This window comes from Callorhinchus milii, unplaced genomic scaffold, assembly GCF_018977255.1.
Source record: "Callorhinchus milii isolate IMCB2004 unplaced genomic scaffold, IMCB_Cmil_1.0 Scaffold25, whole genome shotgun sequence".
Taxonomy (NCBI): domain Eukaryota; kingdom Metazoa; phylum Chordata; class Chondrichthyes; order Chimaeriformes; family Callorhinchidae; genus Callorhinchus; species Callorhinchus milii.
In genome coordinates this window covers 3,396,107-3,415,935 of record NW_024704766.1, presented here as the reverse complement: position 1 = coordinate 3,415,935, position 19,829 = coordinate 3,396,107, and the positions used below count along the sequence as shown (strand labels likewise).

At 43.0% G+C, this 19,829-nt stretch overlaps 1 protein-coding gene across 14 annotated transcripts in view; it reads right to left on the bottom strand.

Annotated features, from left to right (window-relative positions):
* Nucleotides 1–12,583: 12,583 nt before the first annotated feature.
* LOC103180312 (neural cell adhesion molecule 1) overlaps nucleotides 12,584–19,829 on the bottom strand; it is a 238,670-nt gene continuing 231,424 nt past the window's right edge. For all 14 annotated transcript variants that reach the window (XM_042343868.1, XM_042343873.1, XM_042343866.1 and 11 more), the window contains one exon: nucleotides 12,584–14,991. In XM_042343868.1, the coding sequence (XP_042199802.1) occupies nucleotides 14,892–14,991 (100 nt within the window). In that variant the 3' untranslated portion in view covers nucleotides 12,584–14,891. The remainder of the gene's footprint in view (nucleotides 14,992–19,829) is intronic.

Genomic DNA, 19,829 nt, shown 5'->3' with positions numbered 1-19,829 from the left:
CTTTCTCTCTCTGTCACTGAAGGCAGCAGGATCTTGACCCTTTGTGTCCGTATCAGCTCTTTAAAAGAGCTGTCCAAATTAATCCAACTGCCTCTATCCAACTGAAACTCATATGAAAATGTTTCATGTCGTAATGTCGGTCGTCCACTCCAAAGGAGAAGTCTGACTTAAAAGTTGCCATTTATTGAGCGTGCATCATTTCCCCTGGAATATTCACTGCTTAAAACAATAATCCTTACATTTCATTGAGCACCAGCCAAGTGCTTTACACAGCTGCTGGGCACCTGAACTGTGTGGGTGGTGGTGTGAGCTTTGGAGAGGATTGGGGGAGGTAAAAGCACGGTCTTAAAGTGCCTCCTTCACGACTCGTATCAAGACCCTCCTCTTCGACCGTGCCTTTGGTCACCCTCCTACCCTACCTTCCCTGGCCTCCACCCCTCCTAACGTGAAAAGTGCCACGCAAACATAATTTGTTGTTGTTGTTAAGTGCCTTGGCATGTCCCAAGGCCCCATTAAATGTAAATTTGTTGTATTTGTATTCTAAGCCTTTGTGTCGTCAAGTAAGTTGGCCTAAAGATGCTTTTAACCAAGACGGTTAAAGAGATAAGTCTTGAAGTGGGCTGTGTAAATGGAAAGGAGGGGATAGGGCAGATGGGGCGTGGGGGTGGGGAGTTGGGGATGGACTTCCAGAAACCTGACTGACTAAAACCAAAACTGAAACATATTTATTTTTCTTTTCTCTCTCAGTTTCCACTGGGCCGTTGTCGGTTTTCAGATAAGGGCTTTTAGCAAAACTTTTCCGAACTCCACCAAGTTCCGAAACGATGCTCTGAATAACATTACAACACAACCTCACAGCTGGGTGCGCTGCTAGTCACGTGCGATCAGGTCGCTCAATAAATCCAATCTGACAGTGGAAGCTTATTGCCTCTCATTGGAATTGAGTTGTGTCTCCCATTGCTGCTGTCTGCGACCAGCTTAGGGCTGAACTCCACAGACCTTTCCTCAGAATAATAACACCTGCATTTGATATAGCACGGCGCCTACCACATCAGGAGGGTGTCTCAAAGCACTTCGCAGGATTTACAGCGAACGATAACAACTTGCATTTATATAGCGCCCTTCGCATGCTAGAGCTGGGCAGAGACACCGAGTCACAGAGTCCTCTGAGCAGATACACAGCGAAGTGTCGTGACTGTGTATTTTACAGGCGAACGAGCTGGGAGGAAATTCGATTACATGACTTTCCTTTGCAATCTAAAACGCTGTTGCAATTACCAGCACAATATGGGACAATTGTTGCATGGCAGTGATCTTCCAGCTTGGCAAGAATTTCATTAATTCTGCCTGAGGCCCACTTGGCAGAGTTTGCCACTTCCAATTCTTCCTGTGCTTCTACTGTTAGTTAGCGAGGTTTCGTGCAAGCAGCCTCTAACATTTTGCCATCAACTGGTAACAGTTTCTGGAATCCATTAAAAAAATATTTCGAATGTATACATTTCTCCGAAAAGAGAGGGCCTCAGTTTTCTCAGGACGATAAATAAAAACAGATTTGCTCAAGGTTTCCGAGAGAAACTTGAGAATCTGTAGGTTTGGGTGGGATGTGGGGGAGGGGGGGCGGAGTGTGGGGAGGGGGGGGTGCGTTAGAGGTGGGGGGAGTCGGGGAATGAAATGTTCCTTGCTTTTAAAAGTTTATGGCGCCCAATAAATTTGGAGCTGTTAAAATTTCTTTTCATACTAAGGCGCTGCTTGTTTAGAGTACAACTCAGCGTTTCGTGTCCCCACAGACTCCGTTTTGATTCCTTCTCGTACACAAGTTGACATTTCAAAGTGTACAGGCCTGTTTTTCTTAGGCAGTTAGTAGTCTCTGAATGTGTCACTCGCTTTGCTAAAATCGTAATGGTTTCACTAAGCCACAGTTAATCTGTTGGCAGACTCTTGTCTATCAGAGTCCTGTAGCTCAGTGGTTCAAGCACTCATCTGGCAAACGAGAGGACCTGGGTTTGATTCCCGGGCCGGGCGAAACGTTGGGCAAGTTTCCTTACTCCACACGCCTCTGTTTTCCCAGCAGTAAGTAAGAACTCGGTTGTTAGTCGATTGGCAGATCGCTTTTCCAGGGGTAAAAAAGATCCCTTAAAAATAAATGATAATTTGGTCGCTCAATCCACGGCTGTTTGTGAGGACACTGCTGTGCGCAATTGGCTGCCGCGTTTGGCCCACAAAACACACATTCAATTCACTTTACGGTATATCCTGTGAAGCATTTCTCTTGCAGACAAAACGTTTGCAAGTTAAATGAGAACAAGAAAAGAATAAACATCTTAACACAAAGCTGTCTCTCTCTCTCTCTCTCTCTCTCTCTCAAGCCCCCGCCCCTTTCTAGAACACAGAAAAAAAAATGCAGAAAAAGTGTGCGATCCGAGCGTGCAGTGCGTGTAGACAAGTTCTTATTGCAGCTGTCTTCAGGAGGTTTGGAAACAACAATTGTCCGTTGATTGATTTGGTGAGAATTCATGCCCCTCTTAATTCCTTGAGCAGGAAATATGTTGCAGTGAACCACAATAAAAGTAATTGAACCGCTGCTAGAGAGTGAAAGAAGTCCAGTAACATTTGATTTGAAGTGGGAAACAGTATCAACAATGAATTAAACCCTAATACTCAACTTTAGGGATAATAATAATAATAATAATAATAAAAATAATCCTTGTGTTTGATGCAGTGCCTTATCGCGTCATTGAGATGTCTCAAAGCGCTTCAGAAGATATACTGTAAAGTGGATGAATTTTATTTCTGTGGGTGAAACTCCCACAAAATCCACAGTCAATGAGAGGACAGAACTTTGTGGTATAAAGTGGAGGATGGGGGATGGCGGTGGAAAATACTTCACATGTCTCAATGGGCAGTGGATAAACATATACCTTTCCCATTACCCAGGTCAGGTTCGTATCCAATTGCAGCATAGTTTGTCCAAAAGGGAACCAGGAAAATGAATAGGGAACTGGAGGGAAAAAAAGGAAGACTTACAAAGATGGTCGGGAGAAGGGAAAGATCGCTCTTGAGCTGAATGTTAGAGTAATTACAAAAGCAAGTGTAGACTTGGTTACCAAGAGAGAACCAGAAAGGGACAGAGATCACAAGATTAGTTTGGATGAGGAAAGCTCTTCAGCGCAACCCATTGAAAACTGGGGATCAAAACTCAACTGATTTGGCAATGTAGCCCAGCATCCTGTTAGTCTTGTTTATTATTGACTCATATTGAGTTGACTCAAGCTCTCCGGGATGCTACCCGACGTGAAGGGCGCTGTATAAATGCAAGTTGTTGTCAATGACCCATCGCTCACTATGTCAAAAAACACAACCTGGATGTCTTTCAGAAAGTGGCAGCTGCAAACAATGACAACAGAGTCAGGAAGATTGAGCAAAGATAGTAGGAATATTACATTACAACTTCTTTAAATTAGTTTGGATGAAGAAGGCTCTCATGCTAACTCTTTTAACAATTCTTTTATGGCAAATATTGAAGCTTGTTTTGTTTTTACCAGTGACTGACCACTGAACAACCACAAACAATAGTGGTGTGACTTTGATACTACTGAGCTGAGGTGATAGATCAGAGTAAGGAGCTGAAATTCAATAAATCCCAGTTCAAATGATTTGCATTTAGAGAGAGAGAGAGAGAGAGACGAGGCAGAAGATTTGTGACTGTCTTGGGGATACTTGGAGTCAGATCCATGTCAGATTAAACCAGTAATTAAAGGGACAAGCTACCACACGATACCATACCTGCCAAAGACTGATTCATTGCTCCAACATCAAGGACTAATGGTACAACCAGATTCTCATTCATTTGCAACCAGGGTTCACAAATGTCACCTTAAATCAGAATAACAAACCCAATTTGCATTTGTTTTGTGGTTGTACAGATCACACGCAGACAATCTCAAAGGATGCTTCTGTCCTTGCACAGCAAGCCTGATCTTGCGATCTTTCCTCTCATAAATTTTCACATTTTCACACAACGGGTTGTTCGGATTTGGAACTCACTGCCCGAAAGGGTGGTGGAACCCAATTCAATAACAGCTTTCAAGAGAGAAGCAGATAGAGACTTGGGAAGGACAAATTTGCAAGGCTATGGGGAGAGAGCAGGGCAGTTGGATTAATTTGGATAATTCTTTCAAAGAGCTGGTAAAGGCACGATGGGCCGAATGGCCTCCTTCTGTGCTGTATAATTCTATGATTCTATGTTAGCAATTGAAAAGAAAGAACATGAACTCCCAGTAACAATGGGTGATTAGGGATTGATAATTTCCTCTCTACAGACGCTGGACAGGCTGAATGCCCTAATGGAACTTCATCTCGTATATTCTTGTCAGCTCTGACAGTTTGCAATGGAGGTGGGGGCGGGGGGGGGGGGGGGAAGAAGGTCAAAATGGCCCTAAATTTGTTTACTGAATGCGTATTAACGGTAAATAAAAATCTTTGCATTCAACATCGTGCCTTGCCACATCTCAAAACACTTCATAGGATTCACTGTAGGGTGCAGTAACTGTGTATGTTCCAGGCAGCCAATTTGCACACAGCAACATTCCTTGAATAGCCATGGATCGAATGGCTTGTTTTATCTGAGGAAACGTCAGCCTGAAGAGTCGGAGAAACTCGCTTCTGTTTTCAAATGGTGCGGTCCAAGTGAACTGGCACAGGTGGGTCTTTGGGGAATTGACTGTTTATTTGGTCCAAATTTGGAGGTAAAGAGCCAAGAACCACGGAGCAATTTTTTTTTTTTTTTTTTTGCAGTTTGCTCACAAAAATAAGGAAGGAAAATAAATCAAGGACAATGGTTAGGTGATGTCAATTGTGAGTTTTAAAATTTTTTCATTACAGTCGGAAGAGAAGACCGGGGCGAGCTATTTACACTGTCTCTTCAAATCCAGGGAAACAGTAAATCAGGGCAGAAAATTGCTGTTGTGATTTTTGTTTTGGTCCATCCGGGACTCTGACACACACAGATCCCCACCATTGGATTTAAGACTATCCTAAATAGACTGTGAGTTTGACATACGCATGCCAGCCGCCCTGCATGAAATCTCCTTGCGTTCGGATTGGAATGTTATTACATATAATACCTACAGTGACTTTCACATTGGGAGGACATCTCAAAGATCTTCACAAGTTACTTGCCCCACATTCCTGGATACCCTGACCCATATCCCCATATCCCTTGATACCCTGATCTAACAAATATTTATCTACCTCAATCTTGAAAATGTGAATGGATCCAGCATCCACCGCCATTTGGGGGAGAGACTTTCAGATTTCCAGTACCTTTTGAGTGAAAAACTGCCTCCTGATTTCACTCCTAAAGGGTCAAGCTCTAATTTTAAGATGACCCCATGTTCTGGGTTCCCCCTATCAGAGGAAGCAGTTTATCTGCATCCACCCTCTCGAATTCCTTTATTATTTTAAAAAAACCTCAATCAGATTCTCCGTTCCAGAGAGCAGAAGTAGAGCCGTTTGGATGGTAGGATTCGTAGAATCATAGAATTGTACAGCACAGAAGGAGGCCATTCAGCCCATCGTGTCTGTGCCGCCTCTTTGAAAAGAGCTATTCAAATCAATCGCACTGCCCCACTCTCTCCCCATAGCGCTACAAACTTGTCATCCCCAAATAATGATCTATTTCAGGAGATTGCAGGAGGTGGAGGAGTCAAGGTGGTGACTAGGCCCTTGGAGAGACTCAAATGTAAGATGGACGAGGATCTTGAATTCGATCTGCTGGGGATCTGCTGCTCATGGAACCTATCTTAAAGTCAAGACCAAGTGGAATTTAGAGTGTCTGAACCCCGAAATTACGTAAACGCCATTTAGATCAATGCCTCATGGCTGCTAATGTTTCTAATAAATGGAGGGATGTTTTGGTTCTTTGATGCTGTTTGTTGAATGCATAATTTCTGGTTGGGGTCCGGGATCTGGGAGCTGTGTGAGATGAGGAATGTTCTCTTGGAGTTTTCAGTGTCACGAGCCAGCACAAAATATCTGTTTTGCATTTTTCTTTCCACAGCGTTGCAGTTCTTGAGGGAAAAGACTTTGGGACTCAGCCAAAACCTCATTGAGAGGCAGAGGCATTTAATTGCTCTTCATCTTTTGATCTGGGTTTCTGGTATCTGAGTCCTGTCCTTTCTTTCCAATAAAGCTTAAGGCTCCAATTTTGCTTTCAAACTTGCTCCCAGCTGCCATATGTCTCTCTGCACCTTTTCTGGCCTCTCACTCGATGACGCATAGTTACAATTCGAGTAACCCACCCTACTACCACCCAAGCTCAAAAAGCATCCTCGCTGGTTTTCCCTTGTGTACCCCTGCAAAAGTCACAAGCCAATTTAGCCTTCCCATGAGACCAGCAAACTCGGCACAAATTGCTGCTCTCTCCACAACACTACACTATGGGAAGTATCTAGTATCTGAGTACAGTACAGTTTGGCGTTCAAACACATTTCTGTGATATCATCCGCAGTTGGGCCTTCAGCCTCTCTGCCCCCCACACCCCCCCCCCATCCTTTGGAACTCCACCCTACCATCGTTTTTTTCTTTGCCTAATTCAAGGCATACCCTCCACCTCGACCGCACCTTCAGCCAACCTCCTCGCCCGTACCCGCCCTGCCCTCCACCCCTCCTGATCCCAACCCGTGCCCCCACCTGCTCGGGTCCAAAATCCCTGACTGTCCAGCGCCTTGGGAAGTCCTCCCGATGTGAAAGGAGCTATACAAGTGTAACTTGTTGTTGTAGTAGTTGTGAATCTTCAGGCGTACGGCAATAGTTCCACTGCACTATTTGAAAAGAGAAGGGGAGCTTCACCCAGTGTCTTGGCCAACAATCAATCCTACAGATATCATTGAACATTCTCATCTGTTTGTGGGACATTGCTCTGTGCAAATTGATTACCAGAATCACCTGCAAATACTTAGTTCACAGTGTATCTTGTGAAGCACTTTGATGTGATGTCAGATGCCAGGCTTATTTTTTAAATCAACACAAACCAGACTTTTAGATTTGCCTGGATCCATTTCACAGTAGTAAATACAAATGGAGCCAACAGGGGAAAAAAAAACACAGCCAGAACCTTCAAATAATATACAGTAAATCCTGATTGCTGGCTCCCAAATTATTGCAGGTTATTAACAGACAATTGAACGAATCTAATAAAGAAGATTGTCGCCAGTTAAACTAACAGGTGTAGCATGTCCTTCTTAAAGAACTCCCGCTGAACCTAAATAATTCCAACTACTGGAAGAAACAGTGAAGCAATTTCCTGCAGTAGAATGCAAATAAATCACTCTGCAATAGACATGTTCAATTGAAAACTGTAGAGCTCATTTCCTGTTGAGCAGCTATACTGTTCTACCAGCAGTGGAGATGTCGCCTGCTGGCCACCAGCTGAAAGCCTCTCTTTTTTGTGCAGATTTAGGCCTTTTCTGGAATGAATGCATGATTCTTACGGACTGTGAAGGTTTGGAATAGTTTGGGTCCTCCTGATTATACATAAACATTGGTTGAAGTTCAACGCCCACCCCCGACCCCACCCCACCCCACCGAGATTCGATTTCAGCGGATGCTAGGATTGACTTTCTGGTATTTTTCGACAGGATGTCTTAATAAGAAATCCGAGCAGAATTCCCATTGACTTTTCGGAATAGATCAGAGTTCCCGAGGGTCACTTTGATGTATTTCCATTTAACTAAAGGTGTCCTGATTTCTAATGCCTGGTCAGTGTAACATGGTCAGACTGGTGCTGGAAGGATAAGCTATGAAGAACTGTCAGCCTGTGATAGCGCTCTCGCCTCTGAGTCAGAAGGTTGTCAGATGTGCCGTCCTTCGGATGAGACATTAAACCAAGGATCCGTCTGCCTGTTTAGGTGGATGTTACAGATTCCATGGAAAAGAGAAGGGAGCTTCTCCCAGTGTCCTGGCCAACAAATGTCCCAAATATAAAATTGGTCACCCAATCCATGACTGTTTGTGGGACATTGCTATGCACAACTGGCTGCTACGTTTCATTCACAAAATACACAGTCAATCCACTTCACAGCATATCCTTACAGATGTCTCAACAACGTGAAAGGCACTGAATCAAATGCAAGGATTATTATTACGATTGTTATTAATAATTATTGGATAACAATGCATCCGACCAACATGCTTCATATCCTGTTGTTGGGCTGACCCATTTGAAACACAACATTGTGATTTAATCCGTGATGTAGTGGAATCGGAAGATGAAAGTACTTTAATACAAACCATTTTGCTTCACACTTTTTGTTGACTTTCCTGTTGCGGTCCCTTCCAGATCCCGGCTGCGATTTTGGAGCCACAAAGTGATTACGACGTTGAAAGAAGTCAGGAAATGCCCATCCTGATCCGCTCAACTTTCATGGGTCAAGGTTTCTGCCACTCTGACCCCGCTCATTCCAGAAATGGGTTGTGTAAAATAAAAAGTTTTATCCGCATCAGCCTGGCTCAATTTATTTGCTCTCTTGCTTCCCGAGTCAGGAGATTGTAGATTCAAGTCCCACATCGGATACTTTGAATTCACCTCGTCTAGGCTGACACTGATGCAGTGCTGGATGAGACCCTTTGAACGAGATGGATGTTAACGATGCCATGATGGTATTTGAAACAAATGGGTAATTTCTCCTGCTCTCCCGGCCAGCGCTTTGCGACATTTTTCTGACTTGAAAGAACGCTACGTGAAATGCAATGATCATTGTGCATATATAAGTCACTACACTCAGCACTTTCCTCCTCCACATTCCTCCTTCCTCCGCCTCCACCCCCCCCCCCCAATTCGGTTCTCTCCCCAGCTCGGGCTCCAGGTGTCAAGCAGCTATACCCAGCTGATATTAAAGACGCTGTATAAATGGGAATTTTTATTGCTATTAATTGGCAGTTGTGGACTGCCACCTACTTATTTTGCTTCATCTTGGTTTGATTCCCGGCAGGGTGAAACGTTGGGCAAGCTTCCTTACTCGACACGCCTCTGTTTACCTAGCTGTAAGCAGGAACCTGGTTGTCAGTAGATTGGCATATCGCTTTTCCGGGCTTAATAATCCCTTCCAAAAATACTAATAATAATAATTAACCACTTACTCCATGGCCGTTTGTGGGACACTGCTGTGCACAATTGTTTGCCGTGTTTTGTCCACAAAAAATAACATAGTCAATTCACTTTACAGTATATTCTGTGAAGCGCTTGGAGACTTCTAGAAGACGTGATAAGGCTCTCTATCAAATGCAAAGATTATTATTATTATTGACAGTGGTATTGCAGTTTATTCTACGTTTTCATTCTTGTGCATCATCTGCAGACTTGGGGTCAACTTCCACATGTATGCAGATGACACCCAACTCTACCTCTGTGCCTCCACCCTTGACTCCAGGACCCACTGTACTGACAGAATGTCTGTCAGATGTCAAGTCCTGGATGATAGCTAACTTTCTTCAGTTGAATGTCAACAAGACCGAGGCTCCTGATTGTCTCCCGTCAGCGCCTCCTCACATCAGGCGCTGACAGCATCACCATCCATGGTTGCACACTCCACCTTGCTAAGCCAGTCCGGATTCTTGGGGTCTTGTTTGACCCTCAACTATCCTTTCTACCCCACATCTGCACCATGACCTGCTCTGCCTTCCCCCATCTCCGCAACGTCGCCCGGCTCCGACACTGTCTCACACCGCAGGCCCCCGAGACCCTCATACGCACCTTCATTACATCGAGGCTCGACAATGCAAACTCCCTGCTTGTCAGCCTCCCCAACTCCTCCCTCCACAGGCTGCAGATCATCCACAACTCTGCAGCCCCGTGTCCTGTCCCGCACCAGGCTCCACGACCCTATCACCCCCATTCACTCCACTGGCTTCCCATCACACAGAGGATACAGTTCAAGATCCTGGTCCTCACCTTCAAAGCCCTCCTCAGTCTTGCTCCCACCCTACCTCTCCGACCCGCTTCATGTCCCCCCTATCAGCGGGGGCCTTCCGCCACTTTGCCCCCACCATCTGGAACTCCACACCGCAGTCCCTCCATCTCGCCCCTCCCTCACCGCCTTCAAGACGCATCTCAATACCCCTCTTTGACCCTGCTTTCGATTTCCACGAGCGCCTTGGGACGACCTCCCGATGTGAAAGGCGCTATACAAATGTAATTTTGTTGTTGTTGCTGTGCACTTCTGCAGTATTTAAAGAAACAGCCTGCCGTGTGATAAGGCTACAGAAGAAATCTGACACCTGCCAGCGCTCAGCTTCACTGTACATCGCGTTTGAGAATCCTCCAACCGAGCTGAAGGTTTTCTGGCATTTCACAACACAAAGAACAGCTGCCCTGGTTGCTATTCCTGTACCAAGCAGGGCGTAGACTGAAATAAACTGGGTTGGTATTCAGGCTCCACAGATGCAGAGGTCGATAAACCCTTTTATTTTAATTTGCAGATATTTTATTATAGGTTGACCGCAAAAGCAATCTGCCTTTGTGAGCATGGTCACTCCACTTTCCAGTTAATAGGAACAGAGGAACAGGAGGAAGCCATTTCTCAGGCAAGAGGCAGACACAACCCATTTATAGACTCATTTGTTTTTTTTTGCTGTTTTCCAAAAATAAATGTTGAATAAGAACAAATACACACAATCTGCGAGGCCAGAATTGCCAAAACACCCAAATATTCTCTTTCGTTTTGAGTTTCTCTGGCAAAGGTTAGGTACCAAAAGTAAAAGTCCTGTCTCCAGCTCAACATGATGGGTGAAAAAGACAGGAGGCAACAAGTTTGTTTGTTAATATTGGTTGGAACCCAAGTCAATTCTTCTGGGTCTGATTTAAAACAAACCCAAACCCAGAAACTGTCCCTATCCTTTGCTGTGGACTTTAATTCCAGAAACAATGGCAATGGGACCAGAGGACACATTGTGAAGAACAATTTTTGGACAACAAGGTGGTGTCTTGGAGTACTGTATTCCTGGCGCAGTTGGGCTTCAAGCAAGAGAGAAGGGGGAGGTGATCATAGGTACGGTCGAAGAGGCAGGTCTTCAGGTGGGATTTAAAGATAAAGAGGCGACGAGGCACATGGATGTATTTCTTTACACCAAAGAGCACTTACCAGTTGGAACAAGTTGTTGAAATGGTGGTGGTGGTGGTGGGGGGGGTCAGTAATCAGAGAACATAGATATAAGATAATTAGCAAAATAACCAGAGGGGAGAGGATTATTTTTTAACTCCTTAAGAGAGTTGTTATGATCCGGAATGCACTGCTTGGATGGGTGATGGAAGATTTGATACTAGCTTTGAAAAGGGAATCGGATTTGCACTTGAAAAGGAAAAAAATTGCGAGGCTGTGGGTAAGAGTGGAGGAGTGAGGCGAGTTGGATAGCTCTTTCAAGGAGCTGACGCAGACATGATGGGTCGAATGGCCTCTTTTTGTTCTGTAAGATTCTATGTTGCGACATACAATATTATCGTTCCTTCGGTGAATTTGAAAGATAACTTTTAGAATTTTTTTTAAGAAAAGTCGTGGGCTTCTTCATTTCTGTGGTCATTACGGGACTTCGATGATCTGCTGTGTGCTTTTCCACAGCCTGGGTAACTCATGACACCTAATGTGTTTTACAGCTCTGTTGAAGCATAACTAGGACAGATCTGACCTTTATAGTCAGTCAAGAGGACATTTAATGATCGTGTTGTGTATTATTCCATCATCGGATACCGGGTGAAAGTCCCACGGGATTTTCCACATTCCACCTGGACAGGCGGAGGCAGATGGGTGTGATAAATTTATCCTGACTCATCACTATCACTTAAGTTGTCATGTCGTCAACATTCCCACTGATTTCCATCTAAACTATCAATAAGGGACATTGCTTTACTGGTCACTCCGCTTGACGTGTAATTCATCGCATTTGTAGAAATTCTTAGAAGTACAGTCAACTCCTGATAAGAAGACATTGGCTTAACTAGTCACTTCCAACTATGCAGCCATGCTTTCAATATCGAGGCAGCTTCCCATGCACAATGTTAATAACGGACTCCTCTTAACTTGTCACTTTGCTTAACACATAAAGAGTCACATTCTAGGGTTTCTTAAGAGTTAAGAAGATAAGCATTTGCTGGGCAGAAGAAGACCACGGTCCATCTCGTTCGCTTTCCACCATCCTGGCAGTAGCCGTGTCCCAAACTAGATACTGTATCCCAGGATATTATTTTCTAATTCTTACTTTGGGTAAGATGGTGTGTTTAGATGGCTTACAAAATACACAGTCATTGCAAGTTACAGTAAATCCAGAGAAGCGCGTTGAGGCGATTCGAAGACAAAATAAGGTGTGGTATCAAATGGAAGGATTATTGTTATTATTTATTTATTCATGGGTTATGGACTAGGCATTGTGACAAAGGAAATTCCAAGCACCATCTGTGTATATAAAAAAATATTAAATTATATTCTGCTCTCAAAGAAAATGCAATAAAGGCTGTGTGAAGCGATTTGAAAGGCGCTAAATAAATGTAAATCGATGCAAATCGCTTTCAAGCATGCACGCAGCAGCCAATGTCTTATTTTTTTAAATTTTTATTGAACACAAGTATCTGACATAATGCAAGGTCAAAAATCTTGGTTAGTAGTCAGTATTTACACCAGTGACAGTGGAAAGATGGTATAATCTTCACTCAATTAAAAAGTTCTGAAATAGAAGAGAAAGCCCTAAATGCAGGGTATTCTGACTAGGGATGACATTGGAGGTTGGAGACGTTAATTCTTGTAGGATATAACAGGTGAAATCCAGCCTTGAGTTTTATAATAGAAAATTGTAAGGCCTTTTTTATCATATACTCTAATTAGTTCGACACACAGTATACCTACAATATAAACCGCATCACAAATTCTCTACCAGGGCATCTGAAAATTCACTATAGATGGCACACGTTAGGAGTAAACATTCATACCTTTCACTATTAGGCCATCGATGTGATTGCAATGGCCTATGTAAACTTGGTCCCATTTTAATGTCGGCAAAAAAAAAATGACAGCGAGTAAACGGGCTTAAATATCTCTGGGTAATTAGACTAGATAGGGCTTGATTTAAGGCAGCATTGGAATAAAAAAAATGCCATTTGTTCCTGGTGGCTTGCTGGAAATAATGAACGTCTCCAAAAGCATGATGGGATGAAGTCTCGCGGATTCACCTGCGCGCAGGTGAGGTCCTGATTATTCAATGCGAGATTAATAACGCCACCTCCACTGTCATCCCTAAAGCTGAATATATGCAAACACTTGAAGCAAATGACGAGACCAGTATTTCACAGTTTGAACTTACAAACTAGCAATGCCATCATTACTGGACTGAGACTGCACAGAAAATTAAAGTACATGAAACAGTAAAGCCCCATTTGGTCGTCATAAAGGGCGATGCTCCCAGTCTTACCATCATTATTAAAACATTACAGGCAAAAAACTTATAACACATGGAAATCATGCCCAAACATGTTTGCTGCCCCCTTTTCTTTTGATTATTATTATTATTATTATTGTTTTCTTCTTCTCTGGTTCGGCATTTTCCCCACACAATCTTCAGAACTACTTTTCTACGCCTTTCACAACCAAGCTACGCTGAATTTTCTCTTTGAAATACTATGACAAAAAACACGTTTCACACTATATTATTCACGCATTCACAGTGCACAAGCTTGCAGTCTAAACGAGGTTGAAAAATTACTTCAGGAACAGAAATGTGCCCGTTGAGTCCTTCCGCACTGACAAGAATGCAGGGCATTTTGCACTGAGAAAGGGGGGAAAGGACACACAACAGAAGTGTATATCAGACTTTAATAAAGTAAACTGGTCGTAATATGGTGCGCTACCCATATGAAGTAACTAAAGTCTATTCAGATAGCAGAGCAAGCAAGCAATGCATATTCTAACAAAGGGAGGGGGAAAGGTATTGTAAACCCGATCATTCAAAAAAAAAAAAAAAAAAATCCCTTTGCAAAAGCAAGCAGGCTAAACTAATGTGTTTGTTTTTTAAAAAAAAAGCCTTTAAAAAAAATTACAAAGCCCGTTACATTTACACACAATTATAACATGTAAAGGTTAAACAATTATGGTCTTAAAACAACAAAACACTGGAAAATAAAAGTTGGCCAAAAAAAATTAGGATTCTTTTTCATAAAATCGAATACTGCAAATTGAAATATACTTCACAGATGCAAATTTACAAACCTTCTGTTTAGTCAAAAGCTTAACTCAGGATCAAAACTTGCAAACAATTTAAAACGAGAAGAAACAGGTTAAGATAGCATTGCTTGGTGCACAAAAATGTACTTGTATGAACAGTGAAGCAAACACGTTTCTAACCTTACGATGGTAATTTATAAAGCTGTGTTTCAATCAGTAACTTTTTTTTTTGTTTTAGCTGGAAAAAAGTAACAGGATAAAAATCAGTGGTGGCGGTTTCTACAGGTATGTACTGAGAACGTTTTGATTCAACGCTTCACTTTACCGACATGGGAAGAAACTATAGGGAATATGTTTAGTGCTTTCTAACCAAGGAACTTACACGTTTTTTTTTTCTCTCTAAAAATCACAAGTTTTACTAAAGCGCGGTGAAAAATGATAACTACAATTTAACGTACTCCCGGTAGTTTTTTTCTTTTCAACACGTATCAATTTCGGTTTGCCATGGTCAACTCTCTCAGTCAAGAAAGTTTACAAAAAAGCAAGTGTGCCACATTCCATCCCCGTTTCTCAGCTGAAAATCTACAAACAGAAAAACAGGTTTCAAAAATGATAAAAGACACTGAAAAGGGAAACTGGTTTATTTATGCTTTTTGATTTTTTTTTTCACGTTTCCTTTTTTTGTTTTGATCATGCTTTGCTCTCATTGTCATTTGTTTGTGTGGCTTCGTTGGGGACTGTCTTCACTTCGATCCCCTCTTTTTTGGGCTTTTCCTCCAGTGGGACTTTCCTGTTGAGCAGAAAGCGACAGGAGGTGAATTGATACGACGCGACAAAGCCGGACATTTTAAAAGAAAGGTAGCAAAATGCGAGGGCACGGGGAACGTATTTCATGACCACCAAAACTGCACGTGAAGCATGTCAGTGCTCCACTGATGAGATAATACCATTAGAAAAAAAATGCAGCTTTATAATGACCACCAACATCTAAAGACAACATCACACCACATTACAGTAGAGAGCCAGAGATGTGCAGTAGATGGGAGATGCTCCATTGTGGGTGTGGAAACAGTTCAGACATCACTGTATGTGTGTGTGAGTGTGTGTGCAAGTGTGTGCACCTCTGTCTATCCCCGTAGTTATCTTGACCAGATCTCTCCACTTTACTTTGCTTCAGTGAATTCACAGACTTGGTTACATCGCGCACCGATTTGCGTGACGAAGAATATTTCCCCGACGTTGCGGACAGACTTTGGTTCTGCATCCGACGCTGATAAGCAACCTTTCTGCTTTAAAACGGTGGATAAAACCTTGCGTGGTGTTTTGCTGTCTTTGAAAGGAACAACGTGTCCCTCTCCTCTACACCTGTAGAGTGGAGCCTCGTTATAAATGCAGTGCTTTGGTTACCACAACCGAGTCGTGTATAACTCGTTTCACTGCACACGGTTCCCATGCTGAAAGAAAAGGCTCGCTTTTTGGTTGGTCATCAGATCACCGATGATGTGACTTCCTCTGCGCAAAGCAGGAGGTGATGCGGGTGGTGACCTGAGAGTCGGCCATTTTAGTGAGCGGCCAATTACAACCACATTATAACGGAATCACTGGTATAAAGAAGTGGGTTATAACACGTGTGCACTGGTTGTGCCACTATTCGTTGCAAGTTACCATCGCAATGGTTGTGGTTATTTTATCCCAAGTTGAACAAACTCAATCTCACCAATGTGATTTGGGGAATTCCGCAACTTTTCCGATTTCCTTCCAAGTTCAGATCACCCCCTTGGTGACAAACCCTGGTACTCTGTTTTGAGCCCAACTATCCACCAATATCTCTAAAGGAATTAATCAATGGACAATGATATATTCCGCTGCATTAAAATGCACTTTATATCGATCCAAATACCCCCAAAAAGCACCAAAAAATTGGTGACATACAGGAAGAATGATCGTGGTTATAGTAGTTAACAGAATTCCTCTGTGTTAAGAGTTCCGTCAACTTGTAGGTAGTCCAGTCAGAAGGATACCCCATTTGTGTGCGTAAGGGTCCTTGTTGAGGAATCCCATTAAAAATACCACAAATTGATTCAGTGAGAAGCAGGAACTGCTAATACCACAGGTCAGTAATCACTGGGTACATAACAACTCTCCTTGAATTTGATATAGTGCCGATAATTACAAGATCACAGATTGTTTCGATAAAGAAGTCCCTTCGGCCCATTTGATATCATCCTTCCGGAAAACCTACCCCCCATTATAGTGTCAAGCTGCTTTGTTTACAAGAGGAGGATAAAAACATCTCAAATAACTTTGCAGATAATTGCTGTCAAGTGTGATGTATCTGTTGGCAGAGAAGGCAGCCAGTCTGCACGCAGCAAGTGGCCCAAAAACAGCCGAGAAAAGGATAATAATAATAATAATCCTTGCATTTGATATAGCGCTTTTCACGTCAGGAGGACGTCCCAAAGCGCTTCACAGAACACACTGTAAAGTGAATTGACTGTATATTTGTGGGCGAACGCGGCAGCCAATTGCGCACAGCAATGTCCCACAAACAGTCGTAGATTGAAAATGACCAATTTATTATTGTTTTTGGTTTTGGAGGATTATTATTAGGCTCTGTGTGGAGTAAGGAAACTTGCCCAAGGTTTCGCCCTCTGCCTGGAATTGAACTCAGGTCTCTCACTTGCAAAGCGAGTGCTCTAACCACTGAGCTACAGGACTCTACGGCAATTTATGGCAATTTATCTGGAGGATTGTTGGCAAGGACAACATCTAGCAGACAACCGGCTCATTGACACAATGAATGGAGTGAGGTACACCCACGGAACCGTACCTTTGCATGGCTCAAGTCAGGGCAGGTTGGGCAAGGAAAACTAACTGCAATCCTTAACAAAGTCATTCTAAAGTTTCCGAGGCCACACGACAGCGCTTATGTTACAATCACTACAAGTTTGCTTCGCATCAGTAGAACAAAGTGTACATGTGTACTTGATTGTACATGTCCTGCTGCACACAGCCTTGAATCAGAGGTTTGAAAAGCATCTGGGGGAAGAAATCCCTTCAACTCTGATCTCGATGTCCTCTATTTTCTCAGCGTTTCAAACTGAAAAATGTGGCAAATTCTTGAAAGTAGTTTTAACCTCAAAGTCGTTTTTTCTAGAGTCCCTACGAAGAATTTACAGAAACTAGATTTCAAATTAAGGCTGCGTTAAAGAATTTGCCAAATTCTGAGCTCTCCGTGAAATGCTGTGTCAACAGAGTAAATTTGCCTGCAAATATACAGTCACTACACTTGGCAGTAAAATCTTGTGAAGCGTCTGAGACATTTCGATGACATGATAAGATGAAAGGAATCTTCTTATTATTTTAAATTGAGACCCAGGTCGATTATTATCCCTCTTTCCCCGGTTTCATACTTAGAAACGTGGAAATTTATAGCACACAGAAGGTCATTTAGACCCTTTGTGACTAAGCTGCTCTTGTGAAGAGCAATCCTTTCCATCCTATTTAGTCCCTATTATATTCCCTATTAGAGACAACATTCTGAAACTCTCATCCCTAGTTTTCTTACTGTTACTCAGTTTGATATTGATGCTAAGATGAGGAAATAACATTATGGGATATAGAACATTATTAGTTTGGGGCATATGTGCAGGCGACCGCCAGGAAGGTGGAAGGCGAACAAGATGGACCTTGGTCTTTTTTCGTCCAGCATTTCTTAAGTTCTTATGTTCTTCTATGATCGTTATGTAAGTTCGCATATGGTCCCTTTAAGATTCTGGGTCATTCAATGGGTCACCCAAGGAATATTCTGTTTTCAAGTGTGTCACTCAGGAGCAGCCTGCTTTACGACAGAGATCTTGTTTCCCTTCCCTTCTCCAGGAAGGTAGTCACTAGTTGGACATTAGATCTAAGACAAGCACAGATACTATTTTTGACCAGGGGCTGCTTTTATCAAAATTGACAACTGAAGGCATGACCATAACATTTTTTAATAGGGCGTAGGACACCAAATAGGGCGTATTTGAACAATATTAAAAGGGTGTGTGAATGAGTGAGCAATTGGGAATACACAGCTTCATTAGAGAAACCAGCTGATGGTGACAGAATCTGAGTTGGTTTCCTTTTCTATTTCCAGCAATTAAACACAACAATGGATATATATTAAATTCCTTGGAAACTTCTGATCACATCAACGTTTCATTAGATTTAAGACAAAATAAACATTTCCTTTACCCCATTAGACCATGAAAATAGTCTAGCGATTGTTTGTAACAATTATTTCCGAGTCACAAATGTTTTGATGCGATAAGGTGCTATGAAAACACAAGCTTTCTTGTTTTTAAGGGAGCAAATCTGAGTATAGGAACAAGCCAAAGGTTTTTCTCTGTGTCTTCACTGATTTTAACAGTTGACCATCTCCTTGTTGACACCAGAGTTTCAAGGTTTTCAAGGGAAATGCTGTGTTTTGTTTGGTCAGTTGGGTGTCTGACACGTGCGGAAACCCATCACTATTACTTAAAAGTATCCAAACGAAACTGAGAGTTCCATACATCCCAACTACAGATGGACATTACAGAAATGTGTATCGGAATGAAATGCGCACTCTCTCCCTGGAGGGATGCATTCTCCTTACCTAATTCCAGAGGGTATTAGGCGCAGGTTGGCACGAGCCCAGGCTTGTGGCCCCCAGAGTGCGTGCCGAAGTGCTGCAAGAGTCTAATCGGCTAGAGTTGCAAACTTGCTATTGATAGCACTGCCTGGCAAACATTCCCGATGCTTGTCCACTTGGCCTAACCTAACGGTTAGTTTTTTTGTACTTACAGGGTTAACAGGAGCTGAGTGAGAAGAATCTCTGCTCTCAGTGACTGATCTGCACTTCCATATCCTGCTGATGAGCCAGGCTGGGCAATGCTGTCATCCTCAGCCCCCTGGAGTACTGCAAACCCGCCTTGGCTCAGGAACTGGAGACCGTCACAGAAGGTGGGCTCGGTTCTGAGATTCAATTGCTAAACATGTCACCTTAGAGCCGGTTCAGCTCCAAGGAGACCCTGTTCCCCTCCTCCACCCCCAGGAAAATAGTCATGAGCTGGTCATTCGACATCTGACAAATGTGGATTGGCACGAGAATGACAACAAAAAGGCTTAGAATTATTGTTTTATATGTTGTATGCTGAGCCTTCAGCCGCTATACCCCCACCCTCTGTTATCCCCTCCCTTGTCCCTTTTGTCTCGCCCCCTCTCTATACGTCTTCAAAAGCCTGAAGACCTCTCCCCCTTTCCTGCCCCCTTGCTCAGTGTCAGGCACCATCTCTAAAAAGCGCTCAGAGATGTTAATCTGTGCGTCAGGCACTGTATAAATACAGCTTGTTTTTGTTAACAACGTAATCGTAGGTGTGTGAGCTCCCTGAGCCAAGAGAGTGGCTTGATCCGGATCAGTCGGGACCTGGTAACACATAAATTCTGGAGGGTTGTTAATTTCATATTGGCTTTTGTTGTAAAACACAAAACTGACTGCTAAGTGCCTGCCTCCCACAACGAGAGGAAAACATCCCTCCGTCCCTCCCCACCATCTGCGGCAGATTTCATTCAAAAACTCTCTCTCAACTCCTGCGAGCATGAAATGCAAAT